The sequence below is a fragment of the Natrix helvetica genome (assembly GCF_964273705.1).
Source record: "Natrix helvetica genome assembly, chromosome: 2".
Lineage (NCBI taxonomy): Eukaryota > Metazoa > Chordata > Lepidosauria > Squamata > Natricidae > Natrix > Natrix helvetica.
In genome coordinates, this window is record NC_138552.1 from 259532209 (window position 1) to 259556383 (window position 24175).

The following is a 24175-nucleotide window of genomic DNA, read 5'->3' on the forward strand; positions in this document are numbered from 1 at the left end:
TCAGATGAAAACCCAGATTCATCAAGGCCAAGGTTTACAAAGACTGAACCTTATCAACGGATACAAATAGAGAAAGATTATGAGAAAGAAGAATTTATCTTCCTCTTGTCACCTGGGAGGTGACATGCAGGTGGGTTCTGGCATTGATCTATGTTTCTCTATATGAAGAGATAATGACCCAACTTTTCAAGGAGGCTGTGATTCGCCCTCTTCCTAAGAGGTCATCACTAGTTTCCATCCTATTTGGATAATTTTCTTACAATCGCCACTCTTCCCTTTTTGGAGAAGGTTTGAGAAGATGATTGTATTGCAGCTCAAGAAGTTCCAAATATTTTTTTGCTAGTTTTTGTAAAAATATTTGCTTCTGGTCTCCAGCAAAAACCACCCACTGGGTAAAAATGGATTTGCTTAAGGACCGTCGTATTTGCTTAACAACTGTCAATCAAATTAGATCTGGTCATGTGGTGACCTGCTTATTGACTGCAGTGACTTATGAATGTAATTCTAGGCAAAATTACAATCGTAAATCAAGAAGTAAATATTTATTATTTATTTATATATATTTCATGTTTCTGAACAATCCATTTCCCGCAATGAGGGGCTCTGGGCAGTTTTCAATATAAGCAACATATTAAACCATATATAAAACTAAACATTAAAATATTGAAATTAATTTAAGATTTAAAAAATTTAAATGATAAGATTATGACATTATAAAACTTCATAAAAGCAAAAACATCCAAGATGGCCATGACCATATTATGGATATAAATCACACAATACCTACACAATATCCATGCAGATATAATATATATTGGTGAGATTTTGAGAGATTTATAATAATTAGGTTTGGATTTTCCGTCTAAAGGATCCCTAGCATTCAAACAAAAAATAACTCCTGCACAGTATGACAATTAATAATCAAACTTATAATTGTACAACTAATAGATTAAAAATAGATTTAAATTATTTCAATATTTTCAGGCACCATTATTTCTAGTCCAATTATCTACATATCATCTTTGTAGTAAAAAGAAGTAGGGAAAACAGGTGTGGTACATTACTTACCCCTTCCCATTGTGGAAGATTTTGAACTGAAACCCAGAGGCCTAGAAATTCATCAAGCCAGAGCCTGAAAGACAATGAAATCCCACCAACAGAATTTTAATGTATGAAAATAATTTGTTCCCAATATCTAATAATACATTCTTAGTACATTATACATTTCAAAAACAATATGTGTGGGTATAGCCCTATCTATGAAAGTGATTTTTATTATGCATAGTGAAGAAAAATGATGTTCAACATTAAATGTGCTTAAGGCCACACAGATTAGACATCCTCCATCCGACAACTCTCCAGCCATACTGCTGGTTGTAGAATTTGAGAAAGGAAACAATCAATAGTACAAACTTTTAATAGTAATTTTATTAAAAATCATAATTAAAAATAAAAATACAAACTAAAAAAGAAAATAGAAAATAGAAGGTGCAGAAAAGAAAAATAGTAAAGAAAAAGTTAAGAAATTTATAAAGAAATGACTTCACCCTTCATCACAAGTACAAACAAATGTAGTAACCTATCACCTTCTCTTAAAATAGAACAAATGATCACTTCTTCCTTTATCCCATCTCTTATCTATAAACAAAGCCTCAAAACCTCATTGTTCAGTCCTGATCAGCAAAAGTCCATTAAGGTTAACAAGATATAATAATATATCTATTTTAATCTTGATACAAAAAAACCAACTTTGTATTTCCTTCTTTGACTTTTAACAATCTTAATCCCTTCAAATGTCCTAGGAATTTGATTTTTTTTTTTCATGAGCCATGGTGGCACAGCCATAGAATGCAGTATTGGAGGCTGACTCTGCCCACAGCCAGGAGTTTGATTGTGACCGGCTCAAGGTTGACTCAGCCTTCAAGTCTCTTTTGTAAATCCACTATGGAGAAGTTTTATTTATTTACATAAACAACACAAGGCAGCAAACATATCCAACAGACCTTTCTCTTCCTGTTTTTCCCCACAATAATAACCCTGTGAGGTGCATTGGGCTGAGAGAGAATGACTGGCTCGAGGTCACCCAACTGGCTTTCATGGTTAAGTGGGACTTGAATGAACCCTTGTTTTCTAGCCTGGTGCCTTAATCACTAGACCACTATTGATTTGTTATTTGTAAATCTCTTTTAATTGTTAAGACATCAGCTACTTTCATTTGCATGTTCAGTGCAGCATCTTTTTCCATATAATTCATGTAGTCCATAATTTTTAAATCACTTTCAGATCAATTTCATTCTTGTCCTATAAAACTTGTAAAATTTATAGCAACTTTTAAATATCCTCATTCTATAGAGGCAGGCATTTTGTAAAATTAACTTCTAGGTCCATTGTTAAAAAATATCCTTCAATGTGTCCAATGTTAAAATATTTTGCACCACCCTATTAATAAGGCAAATTTAAGTGTTATTTTCCTTTAATTGTAATCTTTGTTCTTTCTAGATTCTTTTAGTATCCAACCTTCAAGTTTCATCCTATCAATTTTTTAAAAACAGAATTAAAAACAAAGCACATCTTCCAATGGGAAAGATTCTTATAATTACAGAATCTTATTTCAAATCCATCTACACCAGTGGTGAAATCTAAATTTGTTTGCCACAGATTCTGTAGACTTAGCTTGATTGGGGGGTGGTCATGTGACTGGATGGGTGTGGCCAACTTCCCCCCCCTCCCCACTTTTTAAAGCATTATTTTCCTGCTGGTTCGGGCAAATAGGCAGGAAAAAAATGCTTTAAAAAGTGAGTGGGGGGGAAAGCTTCCGATGATCATGTGTCTCACAACTGATCCAGTCGATCGTCAGAAGCTTTCCCCCCCCCACTTTTTAAATCATTTTTTTCCTGCCCGTTCAGGCGAATAAGCAGGAAAAAATGATTTAAAAAGTGTGGGGGGGGGGGAAAGCTTCCGACGATAGTGCAGCTCATAGCTGATCCGTGCAATCATCGAAAGCTTTTATTTCCATTTTTTAAAGCATTTTTTCCTGCCTATTCACCCAAACCGGCAGAAAAAAAATACCTTAAAAGGCAGAAAGAAAGCTTCCGAGCCACGCAATCCTCGGAAGCTTTTTTTTACTACCGGTTCTCAGAACCAATGACAATTGTCCCTACCAGTTCAGTCGAACTGGGCCAAACCGGGAAGATAGACCCCTGATCTATACCCTTAATTTAGTTGTAACATTCCAAAATCAAAGTCTAATTACTCTTTTCAACAGAAAAAAAATTAACTTGTATTTAAAACGTCTTTTGCTACATATTGAAAAAAACTCATCCAGTGCTATAAAGTGTGTTGATTCAAAGATTGTTAATAACTGAAAAGCAGCTAACAATTTCCAAAAGTGGTTAGAACAGGAATTATTCAAACTGAGTGTCTTTCTGAAGGCAATGATTGCAGTTTGAGGGGAAAATAGTTATTCCCTTGTCTCCCATAGTTCTAACGCTACCACAGATCACTGTGTTACGATGCCCTCATGAGGAGCAATTCTATGGAGTACTTGAGTGATCTCAAGTCCTTCCTTGTCTGCAGAGGAAATGCAAAGAGACAATCTACTCAATGGCTCTTCATGCTGCAACAGTTGTCTGCTGAGTCTTCTCTGAAAATCCTACAGCACAGGCTTTCAAGAGCATAGTTTATATTGGGGTGGGTAACCTGAGTCCACAAGCCCTTTTTTGTGATTCCAGATATCTCTGTCTAAGACCACACCACCAAATTTCATCAGTGAATTACAGATAATCAGTGTCTCGGTTTTCCTCAATTTTGAAGCAAACAACATATGAGAATTGCAACATGATAAAATTGCCTTAATTGTTCAAAAAGACAAAGGAAAATTTCAACCTTCATGCACACACAGAAAAGAAATACATCAATTTCTTATTAAGCACTCTGTAAATACAGTCTGTACTTTCATTACTCTTTGTAATGATTAAAACACTTGAGGCTCCTTGACATTTCAATTTTTTCGTAACTGAATTTTAGAAGTCGGTTAGGAAAAAATTGACATTTTATGTTGACATTTATGTTGAGTAACAAAATATAAATAAAAGTTTGAAATATGAACCTTATTAAATATTTGCCATGATTTGGCAATACCCACTTAAACTAGACCAGAATAAGAAAGGCCTTGTTTTCTAAGTTTACAGTCTGATCATATTTGTAGGCAACCATACAAACCTCTAAAGCTGATTTTAAATGGTTTTAAATTGTAGACAAGACTATTATAGATGAAGGTTCTGTTTGTGATTCCAGACCACTGCAGTAGATGTTAAAACTGCTAGTGCATTTACTGTACCCAATCAGTGCAAACCATTATTTCACAGATAACTATGCAAGATCTGTTCTATTGAGTTAGAATCGCTATTGACAAAAACAAATAAACTCCTGGCTTAGCTTCTCTGGCCAGCAATAAATCTAAAACTCCCAAACTGCATACTAGATAGTTCAGAGAATAATATACAAGAATAAATATAAACATCCATGCATTAAAATTCAGCTCTCTACTCAGGATACACTTTTTGTTTACTTTTTGAGGAAAGCTTCATTTCTTACTACAAAACTACCTCCCAGACCTTGATCTGACAAACGAACACATCCTTTGATAAGAAGATGAAAGCAGAATTGGTCAAATGGGTGGGATAATATTCCCACAATCCGCAGAGCAGAGAAAAATGTGTGTTGCCTCATCAACCTCAAGTTTTCTTGGGCACGTATCATACAGTCCTGTCCAGTCTCTATAAGCATACTTTACTAACAAAAGTAATATCACAGGGACTTTTGGAAATTCTCTGTACTTGATGAAGAACATAGTGCCATAACTTTGGAACTTTTTTCCATTTATTTAGAAAACACATCAAAGTAAGCAAGCTACTGTTGATTTCACTATATTGTTTAGCTAAGCTTATTTACTAGTAAACAAGGCATGACTTCTGTTCCAACTCTTTCTCAAGACTCTCTTTCTCAAGATATTTGCAATTTGAGATTAAAAGGGCATTGCAACATAATTTTTCTGTGCTGGAGATTGCAGCCTAAATTTCCTCCTACTGCATTTTCAAGTTATGTTAACCTAACCAGTACATCTGCATGGCTGTTTCTTACCCCTGACCTATATTTTACTTTAAGGATATTGTTGAAATTGTTTCTGGTACCATCTGGCACAGCTTGACTCTGATTGGCAGTACGTTGCCTCTTCCATCTACTTATAATCCTTGGAAGTTCATCAGCATTGAGTAGCAGATCCGCAATACAGTTGCCTTTTCAAGTCTTCAGTGAGTCTTCTTCTGACTCTCACCCAATTTACTTTCTTTAGCAATCTCCTCTGTAACAAGGCTTTGTCATCCAATATGATATACCATCCTTTCTAAGTTAGAAAAATCAGCCCACATTACTTTTCATTAAAATAACAATTTTTCAAAGCCATTGTTGCCTAGACCTATATTAGAAGCCACTCTTTATGCCTTCTACATCAAAGTTTTCCTAGTTCTTCCTTTCCTTTGTGGAAAAAGAAATCTAACTCAACAGCTCCTTCTCCTACAACATTTTCTTATGGAAAACTAAACAATCACTTCTGCTTACTAGAACAAAGTGTTTTGGGGGGTTTCTGAATGGATATGTGAAGTGTTAGTAAGAAGTCTTGACTAAATCCAAGCTGTCACAAGGAGATTAAAAAAATTGAATTCACTGTATTGTTTTTGAAACTTTGAAATTTAATATTACATTACTAAGCAGTCACACATTACACAAAGTGTGCCAAAGATGCCAAATTTATTTAACCACATCAGTGATAGGAAGTGACATTAGTCAGATTTCTGCACATGGCAAAGCATTCCAAAAGGCCCCTTAACCTTGGTAGATATTTTCATTTTTGTAAAATGAAAGGCATTATTAGTACAATAAGTTTTTTTTTCTCTTCTTGAGGTTCTGGCAATTGAGCAACCTCACGATATCTGGACACAGGCCCTGGAATTTGATCCAAAAATAGGGCACCAAGAGGATTGACTTGTTAAGGCTCAAAACTTCAATATAATTTTGCTTCAGAGTTTTTATTATAGTTGGTACAACAAATTAAAAAAGTTCTAGAATTTCTAGCACCAGAATTTTATCAAGAACTGCATTAAGCAACAGTATTGATAGAATGATACTGCTTCAATGAATACATAATTTTAACAGAAAAAAAAACCCCATTAGACTACTGTTTCTAGAGAAGCAATTTTAGGTGAATTGGTAAAATCTTGTCCCTTTAAATTTAGCATTCAAAACAAAAAGTATCAAGGCAGTACAATCGTAATTATTATATGTGATAGTAAAGTCCAAGGTCACAAACATTGGCTTTAAATGAAATAGAACATCATATAAAATGCTGCAAAGCAACTTACTTAAAACCTTTGTGATGGCACTCTGGAGGAAGAGTGGTAGGTAGAAACAGTTCAAAATAAGTGATAGCTTTTTGCATGGTAACATCAAAAGGGCACATTAATGGCCGCCATTCATCTAGCATCTCTGCTGTGGCACTTTCTGGGAAATAACTAACAAGAAGAAGGATTTTTGCATTAACATGTATTACTTACTTATAAGTAATCCCTATCAATAAATCTGAAATACAATTCATTAAGAAACAATAATAACAATAAAAAAGTACAAATTAAACATGTTTCTGAGACCAAATATCTCTTAGCTAGATATTCACAGCATGGAAATCACTGCAGTTGCCAGCTTTGTCTCATACAGTAGGGCATTTCATAATTAGACTTCTTCATGCAAGAGAATCCTCTCCCAATAAAGGAGAATATTTGTAGCTTAGAGTTGAAATGAGGGGTCCTTGGTGTTCTCCAAATCTGATTGTTTTCTTGGAGATGTTTCATTGATAATGTTATCTACATAATGTTATCTACAGTTTGGGCAATGAAACGTCTGCAAGAAAACAATTAAGCTCAGAGAGAACCAAGGCCCCTCATTTCAATCCTGAGCTACAAATATTCTTTTATAGGTCTGTTACAATTAAATGAGTCAAAAATATGTTCTATGTTCAAACTCCTTGTTCTCTGAACAGTTTTCTAAAATAAAATCTAAAGCATTGTATACCTTGGAACTCTAATTTCTTAATAGAAACTTTATCATTGTATTTTGCATAATCCTTTGAAATAACTTTGTGATCTATCTATAGTATTTCAGGGCAACTGCTAGGAATCAGAATTTCTCCAGTTCAAATAATAACACTGAAATCACTGACGTACTATTTTCTATAAAATGATCTAATGCACGCATGATAATTCTTTAAGATACATGCATTGTAATTTATGCAATTCTGCAAATTTTAAAACACTTTAAAATAATGCAAGAGATATCTTGAAATATAATCATGGAAGTGTAAATGTCAAATAGTCACTTTATCCGGTCCCCTGTTATACCTCATATATAAAGTAGGGATAATTTTCAGTAATGGGAGATTTCCAAACTTTTTTTAGCTAAACCTTGTTGGCATTCTAAGCAACGTATTTATTTGACACAATTTTCTACTCCACCACTGAAGGTACAACTTAACCAGAGGACTCCTGTTACTGGCAACAAGGCCCTATGAACGCATAGTTTTTTTCAATTTCATAAAAAAAGATAGCTACATATGTGCAAGGTCGTCTCATTATCAAATAGTTTTAAAAGTACACAAAAATTGAAAATGGTTAAAGTACTTACAGTCGACAATTTTTCACAAGGGTCTTCAAAACACTTTCTACTGAGCTAAAAGAAGAGAAAAAAAGGGGGAAATGGTAAATAAATTAACGGAATCCTACTTTAGAAGAAGAATATAGTTATATAATTATGCAAAGCCTAAGATGGTATTGATTCAATTTCCCATTAAATATGTACATGCAGCAGTTAAATTTACTAAAAGGTTCATACTTACTGATAAGTGTTACACTTGATTTTTGACTTTGCTTCTATTTCCCCTAGAGTACTGCTTGGCCACATATGGAATCATTTTTTTCTTGTATCCCAAATACTACACTGAGTGTGTTTCAGTTTTTAAAAACAAAAACTCACATAATAGTAAATCAGATTTAAAATACTGCATCACGCATGCAAATTTACTTGCCAATTATTTTCGCTGTTAACACATTTTGAGATGCTACATGTTTTTAAAAGCCTTGTCTTATTATGTCCAAAGGAGGTATGCCTGGAGAATTATTGTGTCTATTGACAAGAGCATTCGAGGGCGCTCAAGCAATGGCTTATTTCAAAATGCTCTATAATACGGATTATCTAGTCTTATTTCAAGCTGTTTTCTGATGCACTTTTGGCACTGAAACCTCTTAACAGTTTGTCAAATTGTCTTCTGGACTGGTTACCTACACTGAGATAAATGCTTTATATGATTCTGATCTCATCCGATGCATATGTTTCAAAAAGTATTGGCGAAGTAATCTGATTTTTTTCACAAAATAATTTTGCTAGAGTTCCACATTGCTTTATTTGTTTTCCGTGAATTCTAACACCCTAGCAATTAGAAAAATAAGTCTAGAAATTTGGATTATAGGATTAACAATATTCTTGTAGCAATCAGATTTTTCCTCCTATCTAGTTCAGACATGACAGCTCAGTTATACAGAATGTTGTTGCAATTCACATAAAAAGAGCACTTTTAAGTAGAGTATGTCTTTGTCAAGAATTAAAATGGCACATGCATTTCAGAGTGTCTCCTATCAGATCTTTTGAGGTATCAGAAACATGATAAAAATGACTCTGCTGTAAGAATTCATGCTTCTGAAAAATTAGTTTTATTGTAAACCACAAGTCTACCTCTGCAAAGGTGAACCTTCATCTACTTGTAATCTTCAAATAAAGTGATATCATTCACATTACACATTTCTGAGATTTCATTACATTAGTGAGTATTAAACAAAAAAAATGCTGTTAATTAAAAATATTTCTGCAATCAGGCTTTAAATGGTTAAGGATCAAAGTATTTTAACAACTCATTTTTCCTTTATTAAATTGCCTATTTTAGAGAGTAACTAAGAGAGGTTCCTATCTTCATAAATACAGTTAGATGTGTTGATTGACCTTCATTATCATAGTGTCATATCTCTGAAGTGCCAACCCCCAAAATGCAGACTTTATCACAATAACTGTCATTTTAAAACATTTTTCCTTAAATATTCTCTCCCTCTCTCTGGCTGTGTATATAGTTGCTACTGCTTTCTTACTACATTTCACAGTTATTTGGGAACTTCTAATATTGAATTAATTTTGAATTATTTAAAACGTTCTCTAATTAGAAAGGATCGGTAGAAACATTTAAAAATAAGAAAAAAAATAAATAAAAACATTCTTTACTGATTTTTCATGCACTTATTTCTTTAAGGTTTTTAAGCAGGAATAGTGCTATATTTTAGAAGATTGATTTTATTTTTAAAAAATCATATGCATGCCATTTTCTTTTATTTTAACAATCTTAGTCCTGAGTGATACCTATGACTTACTAGAGATAAGTAACAGTACAAAAATAAGCAACATTCTCCTGGCACAATAATAATAATATTAATATTCAAAATCTATACTGCACAGCACTCAGGAGAGTGAAACTTCTAGTAATATTAAATTATGTCCATATAAAAGCCATTTTCATTCATACTAGCTGATCTGAAAAAGAAACAGTTTTGGCTAAAATAGAAACCCAGTAGGTTTTCTGCCTACAAAATAATATCCTACAGCTAGAAGGATTCTAGGAGTTAAATTACCCAAGAGGCAAAAATGTAGAAGCAAAAACCTAATCAAAAGCTAACTGTAAAACCCTTGTTATCCAACCTCTTTTTTAAATAAATCATAAATACCTGATAAATCAAAAGGCAGTTCTGTCTCTAAAGTCACAGAACATTGCTAAAACAAAGTATGACTGCAGACTCTGAAGAGTCATAAACGCCCACTGGTTACAAAAAATCCAAATTTTGATCATGTCATTGTGGAGACGCTGTAATTGTTTTAAGTGTGACAACCGGTCATAAAATTATTTTTCAACCTGGTGTAATTTTAAATGTTTGCTAAACAGGGCAGATGTTAAGCAAGAACAACTTGTATATGATAAATAAGCCATGTTGCTTTCTGACGGGAATTATTAAGTCTCGTTATTTTTTCCCAAGTTCACCATTGTACAGCTTCAAAAACCTAGTCCATCAAGGGGCTGTGTTCAAGATCCATCTTCTTAATCTTCCAAGGAAAGATAGTGGAAGGGAGTGTGAGTGACTGAAAATGCAAGGCACTCTATTATATAACCTGCTGCCAAGCTTCCAAAAATGATTGGTTGAAGCATCCAAGCCATGCCCAATACTGCCCGCTGATTTGAAGAAGCCACTGATGTAGTAAAGCCTTGCCAATATTCTCCTGGATACCTGGCAGCAGTCACTGAATTCTCAAATCCTAGACTCAGATGATGTCATTGTGTCATACAAACTTCAATAGTAAGAAGGTATGACTGAGTTAGTTAGTGGCTGACAAGGTTAAGCAAGCAGAGTGAATGCAGTGAGTGAGCATTTGTCTAAACTGTTTGTTGTTAATTTTTTTTCCACAGCAAATAATCTGTTATACTGTATAATGGCAATTAATTACATTTTAAAACTGGAATCCTAAAAATACTTATGTTAGTGTGTTTTGTTATCACAAACTGAACTGCAGGTATAGGCTAATATTATTTTAAATTCAAATAACTCTTATTCTACATTTTAGTCATTTTACCAACCTATGTATTGAATTAAATTCATGCATTTCTAGAAAATTCTACAAATTATGCCTAAAATCAAGTATAATTTATGTTAGGCACCTAAAATATAACTTAGTTGTTAACAGGCAATTAGCAAGTAGCTATACTTTTCAGCCACTTCACACACATATCTTTTATTGTAATTCAATTTAAATACAGTGCGACATTCCCATAAATTGTGGTGTCATGTTAACATTGGATTTTTCAGTTTTATATGCAGGAAGTTACAGGTACATGACAAATGTTACAACTGAACAGGCCATGCACAAAGAAAACATATAGGCCAGAGCTACATAAAAGCAAAATAATTGTCCTTACCACCTATGTAAAACATTAAGCACAAATGTTTTAGGTGAAGACAAGCCTGGTCGACATGAACTGAACATAAAGAAAAAAAGATTTTAAAACAAAATAATGAAAAAAGCAATTGTAGCATTTAAACCAAGTAATGCTAAAGCCACAAAAATCATTATTCATATTCCTTTTATTTTCAATTCATTCTTCCAAATTCATCCAAAGTGAAATATAAATTGTAAGCAATGTTGTCAGAACACCATGAAAGAAAAAGTCGCACTGCACCATTTGATTTCAAAACCAGCTTGCCTGAAAAAACGGAAAGATTGCTTTGGCATTTATTGCTTTTCCTTTAGTCCCTTTTCAGTTTGTATCCGGGAATCTGTTGTTCAAAGGCACACTAAGCACCAAAAATATTATTAAGTATTTATTAATTCAGTTTGCCTGACTAAGGGCAAAATTACTAACTTAGAAATAACTTGGAAGTAAGTACATGTCTTACAAAATAAGTTAAAAATTCAATTATTAGTGTCATTGTTTAAAAGACTGTAAGCAGCAGCAAGGCTAGAAATATATCTGTTTCAAGCATATATATTTAATGCTAACCCTTAGCATTAAATAGCTAAATATTCTAAGAATAAAATTACTGTACTGTATAGGATAAACCCCAGCCATTCAAAGTTGAGAAAGGAATTTTCCTCATGGAGGTAGATAGAAGCAATGTTACATGTTAAATCAGATAAAACCAACTCAGTAACATCTGTTTTGATGGCATTGGCTTAAAGTAAAGGACTTTTCTAGCCTTATAATCCATAATGCGGTTACCTAAAAATTCAATAGATTAAAACCTAATCATCACATATGCAAAGCGCATCTAAAATATGCCTTGTCTCTACCAAAGCATTACTTTCCAAAAGTGGATAGATTCTAGTTTTGTGCAGGCATTCGGTCTACTCATACAGTATAAGACCTAAAGGCAGGGAAAGAATATAGCCAAATGCATTCCCAACGCTCAAAGTTCTCATTCCTCAAATCTATGATCTATCTACACTGAATAAAAAGCACAAAAGAATTTTTTATTTGCTGGGATAGTATTTACATACCCATATTTCCTAATTCATTAAACTTTCCAGTAAACCTACAAAGTGTTGACATAAGGTTATGTACTTTTCTATTTTGGAATGTGAATGGTCAGTTTTCATTTCATATCTTATAAAATCTGAAAAATATTTTTCTCCAAAATAGGGCTGTCATATCTGGACTATAAAAATCCACAAAGAACTGTAAGTTTTTGCTGCCATTAATGACTCCTTGGATTTTTGTAACTCAGATCTGGGAGGACTAAACATTTTTTTTAAAATAGCTAAAGTGTTCCTTTAATAAAATATGACCATGTTGCTTTCTAAAAAATTTCCATTTTTTTCCACAAAATGGAAAAAAACCAGAAGAAAAATGAACATCTGCCGTAAAAGAAAAATGAAATTATTTAAAATTTATTTAGATTCAGATCAATGAAAGAAAACATAAATCACAAGGAACAAAATTCAACATAAGAACAGTGTGAGGATAGTGTGTAAATAAAACAAAACCTTTAAAAACTTACTTTGGAAACCAATTCAATCCAAGATGTTCTGTCTTAGAATACAATATACGTTCAAGCATTTCATAAAGTGGTCTCCAGGGCAATTCTAAATCATCTCTTGACAAAAGTTCTTTTTTTCTAAGTTAAAAAACACATATTAAGACAGGAATTGAATTTGAATAATTACTCACTGACAATTCCGCTGACAACCTAAAATATTCTAAGAAAACCTCTTTGAGTAACCGCATAAAATTGTAGATCCAGATCTAATTCTTACAATGGTAAAAAAAAAAAGTTTCTTTTAATCAGGATAATCAAAATTTCAAATAAATTAATTACATTTAGATTTCTGTATGATTAACGCAGGGGGAGGGGGGAGTGAGAAACGTAATGCTAGAAAACTACAATATTATCCAACTATTCATTTACAGTATTTCTCATTCAGAAATGAATATTACATCAAAACTGGCATTCAACAAATTCATTGATATAGATCCTTGCCTAGCAAAACCCTTTTCTATCCTTAAATTAGCGTAAACCAGTGTAATTTGGGGCAACAGAAGTTACATCTAAGGATGATAAATGCAAAAAAACTAGAGATATATAGTGGTTGGTTTTTAATGCATTCTGAAAATGCAAGGTTGAAGTTGACCAAGTCTCTAATCTTTCCCCAGAATTAGGAAAAAAGTAAGAGCACTTGCTGCTTTAGTCTTGGCTAGGTTTTTGCTATAAGGTCAGCATGAAACAAAATGCCAATCAAACCTGACAAAATCTGTTGAACCTCTTAATTTTAACAACAACTATCCATATCTCCAGCTATGGATTATGATTTATAAAGATCACAGGTGTCAAACGTGCAGTGTCACGTTGCTGTGGCGTGACATTTTGCAATGTTTTTTTTCCTTTTGGAGCTAAGATGGGTGTGGCCTGTGTGTGACATATTCTGCCCACGGGCCACCAGTTTGACACCCCTGATATAGATAGAAGAATGGTGTAAAGCAAAACTTACTTCAGCAAGTTTATTAAAAGTCGAGCAAAACCTTGCATCATGCTGATCTCCAATTTTGGAATAGTTACTAGTTCATACAACAGCTTAATGAAAAGAACGTGATCTTCTTTACTAAAATTTCTCCCATACAGCCGGAGATACCTGTAAAAAAGAAAATTTAAAATACTGTAGGTAAGGTATTTAATTTATCCACATCCTGTTATACAATGCAAAAAAAGTAAATATAATCAAAATGAATGGAAAAGTACAAAAAACAAATACTAGGTATAATACAATTATTCATAGTGAATTCATGTCAAAACAACTTACAAATGTTATCTAAATGCAGACCTATTCAGGTATTCCTTTGGGAATTGTGCAATATGCAAACCAAAGAAAAAGAATAGGATCAAGCCAAAAGAATAAAAAAGAAAGAAAGAAGATTAGATATGGCATACCTTTATCTAATTTATATTGTTATTCATTATACCCATTATGTTATTCCTATACTATTCACACAAACCAACTTTATTTCTCCATACTCATGCACCACCACATATATTGCCTTTTATTTAAACTCTTTTGAGGATTTCATAAATTTCATCTATCATGACATCTTACATTTGCATCTGTAGTCAACAGACCCTCTAAAGTTAGCGTGAGTATTCTTTTTGCATTTATCCATAAATGTATTAAATAATCAAGAGGAAATTGCATATTCTTTTTTCACCCTTGCTCAATGTTGAACCATTCACTAAGCATTCCATTAACTCTCAAGCATTTTATTTCCACTGTGCACTGTTCCTATCATGTTCAGCTTCCAGCATATTCCACTGTGCACTGTTCCTATCATGTTCAGCATCTGCATATTCAAGTAAACATTCCACAATTCACATTTTCTATTTTATCAACTTTGTCAACAAACATAATAAAAATCTTTCTCACATTCATACACATATCAAAGATCTGTAGAAACTATTTGAACTATATACCCCTGCCTTATATTTTGTAGTTGTCAAGATAGTGATCAGATGAGCAGTGTGTTGAATTAGCTAGTGTGGATGCTTTGAGTTTTGTTGTTGATTTTTTAATCCGCCTTCATCCACTCCAGGATTGTGGGAATCCTCCACTGAAGAACTTTTCAGGGGTGGGGGGCAGCATGGTACTTATCAGCTCCCTGGCCCACAGCAAAGCCCTAAGTACAGCTAAAGTCTTGATGGTTGCTGCAGTTCGTGAGAGACTTCTCGTGTAAGGTCTGGCATCTGCAAAGGGTGCAGATATTGTGGAGGCAGCAAAGAGTGCTGTGTGTCACTTCCTTGGTGGAAAATGGTGGAAGTCACTAACATTGTTCTAATGCTATGGATAGATCTATCTTTGGTTGCCTTTGAACTCACTGGTGTTACTACTTTCTGCAGGAAGAAATTCAATCATTCCAGATAAAGTGCCACAAGTGTTGTCTGGAGTCCTATGGGAGACTCACATGACTCTGATTCTGGTATAGGTATGAGCCTGTATTAGGGATTATCTTATAGCAATAAACACAGGAAACATCAATACTTCTTTGCCTGTATTTTGTCCATTGATAGCTGTCCAGTGGTTGTTTACTGTACCCTATTGGGTTGGGAAGAGTTCAGATTATTGATGATCCAAGAGGACTATTCAAGCTATCTGTTGGATAAAACTGTTCAGGTTTGCTTCAACTCAGACTCTGACTGAGCAAGATGAGCCAAGGTACAGTAGCTGGGGCATGGTCTATTGGTATTATCTGGGATGACTCTGAGCTGGTGACTCCTGAGGAAATAGAGAGGGTTCTCTGGGGGGTTAATTTGGCCATGTGTTTCTGGATCTGAGCCATTCCTGGGTGACAAAAATGGTTAAGGTTGAGCCACAGTCAAGCCCATGCTGTGGCATTAGTCTTCTTCCTGCCTTCAGAGAGATAAGGTGTAGCTCCTCCTTGGAACAAATAGTTTTTGTTACCTCTTCAAAGTAGTCCAGGTCAGGAAACCAAAATTACTTTTATTGTAAGGTGACAATAACAGAATCTTGCAGATCTGAAAGCATTCCTCTCTGCCACCACCTTTATGTCCTAGATAAGCAGTAATTCTGAGACACAGTCTCTATCCCCATTCCTGCCCTGGATTCAGATTTCTCTTCTAGGAAAGTTATTCAGGTTGCATCTCTTCCTCCCATCTCTCAAGGCGATTTTCACAGATTACAGTTTTTGATAACTATCAATTGATTCCCACCCTCCTTTTTGAGGGAAGTTTGTTGGGAAGATGGTTGGTCTGCAGCCAATGAGAACTCATGAGAAACAGATTATTTAGATTTGCTTTCATCAGTTTTCAAACTGGGATTTAATAATGATATAGCTTTGGTCATGCTTATAGATGACTGGTGGCAGAGGCGGGATGGAGGTAGTACATTCATTCCTGTGGTCCTTGATTTCTGAATCATACCAATGACCACGATAGCTACATGTGTTGGAAATAGCTCCATGTGTTGGGAATTGGGGACATTGTTTCATGGTGATTCTCCCTCTTTTCATGGGGCTGGTTCCAGTTAGTGTTAGTTGAAAGGGAGAGACAGTCCCATCACTGCCCCTTTGTGGGGTACTGCAGGGTTCTATTCTCTCGCCTCCTTTTCACATCTACATGAAACTGCAGGGTGAAGTCATCCACCTGTTTGGGGTTTGATATCATCACATTGATAGCCAATTATATCTTTTGATCCTAGTTTGGTCAAGTGAGACTGCCAAGGTCATACCCCTGTGCCTGGAGACTGCATATAATACCTTTGTGAAAAATTGAATAATGTTATTTATCAACAAAATCAGTAGCACCTATTAGGGCAGGGCTGTCAAACTGGATTTCTTCTGACCAGAGATGAGCTTTCTTCAGCTCTTTTTCCCCCCTGTCATTTCCCTTCCATTCCTGCCTAGGTAGGCATCATGCTGATTTGCCTCCCTGTATCCCTCTTTTTACACTCTTTCTCCTCTTCCCCCCCTTTCTCTTCTCTCCCCATTGTATACCTACTTACCTTACATGCCCTTTCACATCGTCAATTACCTTACATGCTCTTTCATATCGTCAATGCCCCTGAAACCCAAAGAGCAGTGGCAGCAGCACCAGCGGCAAACAGCATGTCCTCCTTTTTGCTCCCTTTACTGTCCTCTTTCTGCTGCCTTCGCTCCTTTTCACTCCTTTTGCTGCATCTTTTTTTGGACTCAGTTACTCCAGTGAATATCTATCTATCTATCTGTCTGTCTGTGTGTTCCAGCATAACTCTGGAATGCCACAAGCAATTTCAACCAAATACGGTACACAGATGACTTACTCTGTGGATAAAAATACTGTGGTGATATGACAACCCTAACACCCCAACATTTCTAACACTGGATTTTTCCCCTTACCAGAAGGAGCCCTCTTGTGGAGTACTATGAAGCCTTAGGTAAGGGGGGAAATCCAACATTAGAAATTATTTATTTTTATTTATTTCTTAGATTTTTAGACCGCCCCTCTCCCAAAAAGGGACTCGGGGCGGTGTACAGTCAATACAATAAAACCAGTCATAATAATTAAATACATTTAAGCTACATTTAAAATACATTTGAAATACATTTGGAGGGGGAGATAGGCTGTACTAAGAAATAAATACCTAAAAACATCACAATTAAAACCCCAAACCCTAAAATAAAATAAATCCCTGGGAGGTAAAACTAAGAAAGTGCCAGGCCAGCTGATTGAAATAGGTGAGTCTTTAACTTTTGCCGGAAGGAACGGAGGTCGGTGGTAGTTCGAATGTCTGGGGGGAGGTCATTCCAGAGGGTTGGGCCCATCACAGAGAAGGATCTACTCCTAGGTGTCGCCTGCTGGCATTGCCTAGCAGACGGCACCAGGAGGAGCCCCTCCCTGTGTGAGCGGATAGGTCGCAGGGACGTATGTGGTAGGATGCGATCCTGCAGATAACTAGGTCCTCTGCCATGGAGCGCTTTAAAGATGGTGATCAATACCTTGAAACGCACCCGAAAGGCCACAGGTAGCCAGTGCAGCTCGCGCAGGAGAGGTGTTACGTGGGAGTAACGTGTACGTCCCATAATAACCCGCGCGGCTGCGTTCTGAACTAGCTGCAGTCTCCGGATGCGTCCCAAGGGAAGCCCCATGTAGAGGGCATTGCAGTAGTCCAGGCGAGACGTCACCAGCGCATGAGTGACCGTGCGCAGGGCACTCCGGTCCAGACATTTCCCCCTGATAAATAAATAAATAAATACCTGGGCAATGCCGGTTTATCAGCTAGTTTCCTATACATATAAGCAGTATCTTTAGCCATGTGTATAGAAAATTGTAACTGGGGCTAAAAAGAAGGTGGCAAAGTAAGCAAAAAAATGTACAAAAGCAGAGGAAAGGACACCTCTGGAAGAGTGGAAAGGAGAGGAAAGAGTGAAAAGGAGGGCAAAAGCAGTGGAAAACAGGGAGCAAAAAGGAGAAGGAAAGAGTAAAAATGGATGCAAAAGCAGTGAAAAGGAGGTAGAAAAGGCAGCAAAAAGGAGCAGGAAAGGGAGTGAAAAGGAATGCAAAGGCAAAGAGGCAGTGTGGTACAGTAAGAAGTGTGAAGTAACTCAAGGAGATGTGGGAGGCCTGGTGAAGGCCATGCACAAATGTCTCTCCGCTCAGGGAGAATCTGCTCCCCACTCATCTGAAAATCCTGCTTGGATTTTCATTCCCCTCCCCCTGTGAGAAACACACACGTGCGGCCTCCCAGAGTTTCCCCCATCCCCCTGAGATACCCCACACTCCTTACCTACGACTCTGTCCACTTAATAAACTATGAAATCACTTAACTGCAATTGGGAGTACCAGGATTCTCCTTGCTTAATAGCCACTTTGTTCAATGACTGAGATTCCGGTTCCAATCATAATCATGTCAAGGACTACCTGTAGTTTTTCGTATTGATTTATTTCAGTTCTTTCTATTTCTTCCCCAAATCCATTCCTGATACTACCAATGAATGTCATTTATTTACAAATAAATAACAACCAGAACCTCTTACATACACTCTCATTCATTCTCTTTTATTGCATATAATCATTTAATCATGCTTTTTGGTTCATTCCTTTTCCATTTGTACTTATGTATATACACATACACTTAAGCTATATACTTGAAATGAACATTTTTTTCTAAGCAGATAATCACAATTCTCATTCATCCTTAAGTTTCTGAATTGTTCAATATTTTCTGTACTGCATGTCACTTAATCAAAACCAAAACTAAACCCTGCATTGCATTAATTCGGAATACTGAATAGTATTTCCAACAACTCATCCCTGGTTCTTCCAGGAACACCATTTAATGTAGCATACCAGCCAATTATCACTAATCTATGAACTCTTGCTTCCATACACAATCACAGCAATTCTGATGACACCATATATACATTCCAGAGTGTATTTAACTTTCCTGGACATATTAATCATTCTAATTTCTCAAGAGATTGATTACCGTCATCCAGGTCTAGTACATCCAGAGAGTATTTAACTTCCCTGTATATACGTATTAATCTCATTTCTCAAGCAATTGATTACGGTCATCCAGGTCTAGTACATCATTTACTTTCTAGAGTGTATTTAACTTCCCTGTATGTATTAATCAATTTAATTTCTCAAGAGATTGATTACTTTCATCAGGTCTAGGACATATTGCATTTCAGTTTTAAGTTTCTTGGTTACACAATATTTTTAATGGTATTAATTGGTTCAATAACATTATTATATACTCTCATACATTGCAAATGGCATTATTTCATGTGTCTAGGTCATCATCAGATGGACTCATAGTTATTAAACTCCGCCATCCATATTGGCTATGTCAATTAAGTTTTTCATGTACCACTTCTTAATAAAATAAAAGGGTGTAGCCTAGTTACCAGCTTTTAGGAGCACCCATGCTACAGTCAGATCTCCTTTACTAATGGTGCTGATCAGTTTTAGCACATGTTGGTCAGTATGCTGGAAACAAAACAGAAGCCCACATTTGCTCCAAGTCACACTATTCTATGCAACCTAGGATCCCCAATTTGGAAACTACCTCGAAAGCAAAATACTGTTATCTACAGTCTCTCAATTGGGAGGTATATAGTAATGTACTGAGAAACATTCAAGATGCTCCAGCAATAGAACCAAACAAATGCTATCTTTATTAAGTGACAGAACGATGGCAGACCAAATGAATCACTGAATGTGCTATCACAGAAAAGGCGGGGCTTTCCCCCCAGTCACTTATCTAAGCAAGAAAGAACCCATTAAAAAATTGGATGACAAACCATAATGAAGTACTTATTATACATCTGAATATTCTTGTCTAAAAAAAATAAGTTGAACTATTATATTCACTGGAAATCAACATAAAAACTATGAAATATTTCAAAACATGCTTTAAAGCAACAGCTTATAGCTTATCCTAAATATGTGGATTCATTTTGAAGGTCATTTTTGTAAGTCAAAAAATGGAAAGCCAACTTTTTATTGTCAGCACGTTTGTGAAGAAGTAAATATTCTGAACCTCTTAGGTTTGCAAATCACTGAGATAACAAAAGCAGACTGCATTCATCTGCAATGTTTTCTAATATCATAATATCTGTGTTTCTAGCCACTAAAATATCTTTGCCAACATTTATATTCCATGATTTGAATTAAACATATAACAGAAGGAAAAAATAAAATAAGCTGGTCTTTTTATTATAAGAAAGTACATACTATTTCAATTAGCCAGCTTGCTTAATGTATACATTTTTGTGCATCTTTGGAGACAGTTATGAACTCCAGCAAAATATAGAGGGATTAGTGTTAATTCAAAAACTGATAATGGACAGAACTGCTCTTTGAAATGTCCTACTCTTTGTTTTTAATACTCATTATTTGCAGTTAGTATATGCTAAATCTATGTTATTTGACACAAGTTTGTAACTTCCTTTAGTATCATGTTGATAAAATACTTTATGTTCATGCTCTCTAGAAAATATTTACCTTCAGGCATCATCATATTAAACAAGCAGTGAACTCTTATACAAAGGTGTTGACTAGGAATGTCAGCATTCAAATGTGCTATAAAATTGCTTTTCCCTGTAGGCAGTTTTTTTTTTGTTCGTTATTCTGTCACATCAAAATGGGAATGGGAACAGAAAGACAGCATAGTTTTTAAATACAATTTCAACATTCAGAAAATACTGCAAGTCAGTTCGTATTCCTAGCTATGTTTTTAAATAACAAGAACTTTTTTATTCTAACAATTGTTAGCCACCAAGTATAATACATGGCTTTTAAAAAAAATAAAAATAAAAATAAAGATACCTTAAGTGTAATTTTTTAAAATTTAGATTCTCTCCTGTGAAGTATTCTACTGCCAATTCAACCTGGGTGCATGAGAATTAATGATTGAGATATACCTAAACTGATATTTGTAAACCAATCAGTCACTCAGGTGAGATAAGTGGTAATAGTAAATAGAAAGATGGATGGATGGATGGATGGATGGATGGGATGGATGGATGGATGGATGGATGGACCGGACGATTTACACGGTAGGTAGGTAGTCAGGTATGTAGAGAGCAATTTGTAAGTAATATGCTTTAACAACACAGCAGTAAACTACAGTGGGACCTCGGATCACGACTGTAATCCATTCCAGGACTTCGGTTGGCACCCAATTTGGTCGTGACCAGAAGCAAGAATGACTGCACATGCTTACGCACACACAAAAAAGGTGCAGCAGGGAAAATCGCCGCAGCAGGGAAAATCGCTGTGGTTGTGTTTGATTGCCACCTAAGGATGTGTTCGTGAACAGAGTGAAACATCTAGCTGACTTTTTGGTCGGCACCCGATTTGGTCGTGGTCAGAACCGTTCATGACGTGAGGTCCTACTGTATTTCCATATGCTGTCAAGAGACCTACATGGATATATCCATGAAGCAAGAAGTTGTGCTTTTATCTCGCTTCCCAAGGAAATCTTCACCTTTGATATATATTACGGCAAGAGGTTTCTAATTATGACTTAAGTGCCTCTAGAAACTCATGGGCAAATTAGGATCATGAAGCCAGATCACTGGCCCACAAAGTGAGCAGGGGGCTGTGCAGGTTGCAGAGCTGGAAGCAAGCTAGCAGGGCCATTATAAAGCCAGATTCAATGTCAGCATTGTCAGCCCTCCTTGGTAAGTCAGATAGGAAACATGAGTAGATAAGCTATTCTACTTTACTGTAAAGTTGCAACAACATCTTGCAAATCTGAAAACACAGATTTGCCCCCTCTCTTTATAGCCTGATCAACTTAGGGGAGGGATCTACCAAAGATTCTTCTCTGACCATTAAGGAATTATGGGTTCCTCCATCTCTCTTCCCTAGGCAGCTTCTCTTCCCTTCCTCCCTCAAGATCATTCCCACATACTATTAGAGCAGCAAGGCTTGGGATAGGGGTTAGCTGAAGCAGTACAGAGGATCTCATTGAAGGCTTGACCAGGCAAAGTGGGATTGAGTTCTGACAGTGATCTAACTTTAGTCAGGGAGAGTCAGAATAGTTTTCTGGAGGGGGGGGGAATGGGTGTGTGTCAGGTGCTTATACATCAATTTCTTCAATTTACTTATAGCCTTCCCAGAACAGGGATTCTTGCAGGCCCCAAGAATGAAGAAAGGTACATAGAATTACTTCTGAGCAGTTTTCTTTATTGTCCCTCACTTATGGACAGATATCTTGCCAAACTAAAGCAGCTACTTGCATTCAAGATATACTTTGACAATTGCTACATAGAAATCGTCTTACCTCATAAGGGAAAGAGAGAGGTATAGGAGAGAGGGCAAGGTGGGGGGGGGGAAGAAGACGAGAGAAATGAGGTGTGGGAAGGGGAGGGAGGAGGAGGAGAGAGGAAGGGGAAGTTGAGAAGGGAAGGATGACAGAGGGAAGAAATGAGGTACGGAGGGTGAGGAGAGAGGGAGAAGAAAATGATGAATAAAGTACAAATATGGTGTATGGAGAGCTGAAGAGCCAATAATTGATTTTTGGGAGTTGTTGGTAAGATGAATTGATGTAAACATTTAATAATACAATATGATGTTGGTTATGTAATAGTATACATGTGAGTATATATTATGAAAATGAAAAAAATAAAAAACTTTAATAAAAAAAAGAAATCGTCTTACCTCTCTTTCTCCCAATCAAACTATCTAAACACTCAGCCTCTTGGCTCCCTGGAATGCAGCCCCTCCCTCCTGGGAATCCAAACTACATTCCACCAGATTCCATCCTCCAGTCTCTTTTTCTTCAAACTCAGCCATGTTTCCTCACTAAACACATTCTTTTCAGCCAGGCAATGCAGGTTTGGTTCTGTATCTTGGGGATGGGGCACCCCAAAACTTAATGCAACATCCTCTGAGCCCTACCAAGAACCCAATCCTGCTCTGGAAGGATAAACCAGCTGTGAAACCATCTACTGACTGGGCTCTGATCACAAAGAAGATAAAGGACAAAATACGGTAACTATTTGATGTTAAATTGGTTATTTGGTGCACACCTTGCTATTAAAGAAGACTTACTAGTATTATCATAAGGGACACACAAATCTATCATTCACACTCACTCATATTATAAAGTACTATATATAATTAAGTTCAATAAATAAGCTTAAGAGGTAGCTTCAATATTTACAATATCTGAACTGAAATAAGAAAGACAAGTACAAATCATTTGGGATATTAAAGAACTATAAAAGAGCATAATCAATCTTGATGCTAATGCTTAGTACAGTATTGGAAAGTAAAAACACCTCAGGTCAGGAATGCTGTATGGGAGATCTGTATAGCACCAAATGCTATACAGAAGCAGAGAATAAGACTATACTTATTGTTCCTACTCTCAGTACAACCAGCAAGTGAAGTAAAATTAAGACTCAGTTTTAAGAAATGTGCTTGTTGTAGATTCAAGCTGATTTTTTATAAGCTCTCATGGATTTTTTATAAGCTCTCATATATTCCAAGGTTCTGACATTCAGATATCCAGACCAAGTCATTTTATTGACCTTACAACTCCTTGCTATGCATCATAACTTTACTTTGCCCAACTAACTGTAACAAGTACTCTTTACTGACCGCAGGTTGTTATCTACTGCCTGTGTACCAGTCAGAATATTTATCATCACACCGTAAAATTCATGAATATTATGCTTCAGATTTCAAATATTTGACCACAAACTGACATTGGAAATTGAAACCGATATATGAATAATCTTATATAGTAAATCTATTTTTTTCAAACACTGAAAATTCAAAAATAACATTACTTCATCTTAGAAACATAAATAAAAATTTAATAGACATAATAACAACTACAATATAATTACAATGTACTAGGATGTGTTAATATGGTTATCTTCTATAGTCATAGGACATTTCAGAAGCCAAACCAAATATTTGGGCACTGTTTCAGCACGTTGTGACAGCATTAGTCCATAACTCATATTAGAATGAAAACACAT

The 24175-nt window shown here is 35.7% G+C and overlaps 1 protein-coding gene across 1 annotated transcript in view; it reads right to left on the minus strand.

Annotated features, from left to right (window-relative positions):
- The window catches only part of PSME4 (proteasome activator subunit 4), an 87780-nt gene that overhangs the window by 59356 nt on the left and 4249 nt on the right, over nt 1-24175 (minus strand). The window contains exons 2-6 of the mRNA XM_081942789.1: nt 13681-13821; nt 12693-12809; nt 7735-7779; nt 6420-6569; nt 1069-1132 (exon numbers count right to left, since the gene is read on the minus strand). Coding sequence (XP_081798915.1) covers nt 1069-1132; nt 6420-6569; nt 7735-7779; nt 12693-12809; nt 13681-13821 — 517 coding nt within the window. The remainder of the gene's footprint in view (nt 1-1068; nt 1133-6419; nt 6570-7734; nt 7780-12692; nt 12810-13680; nt 13822-24175) is intronic.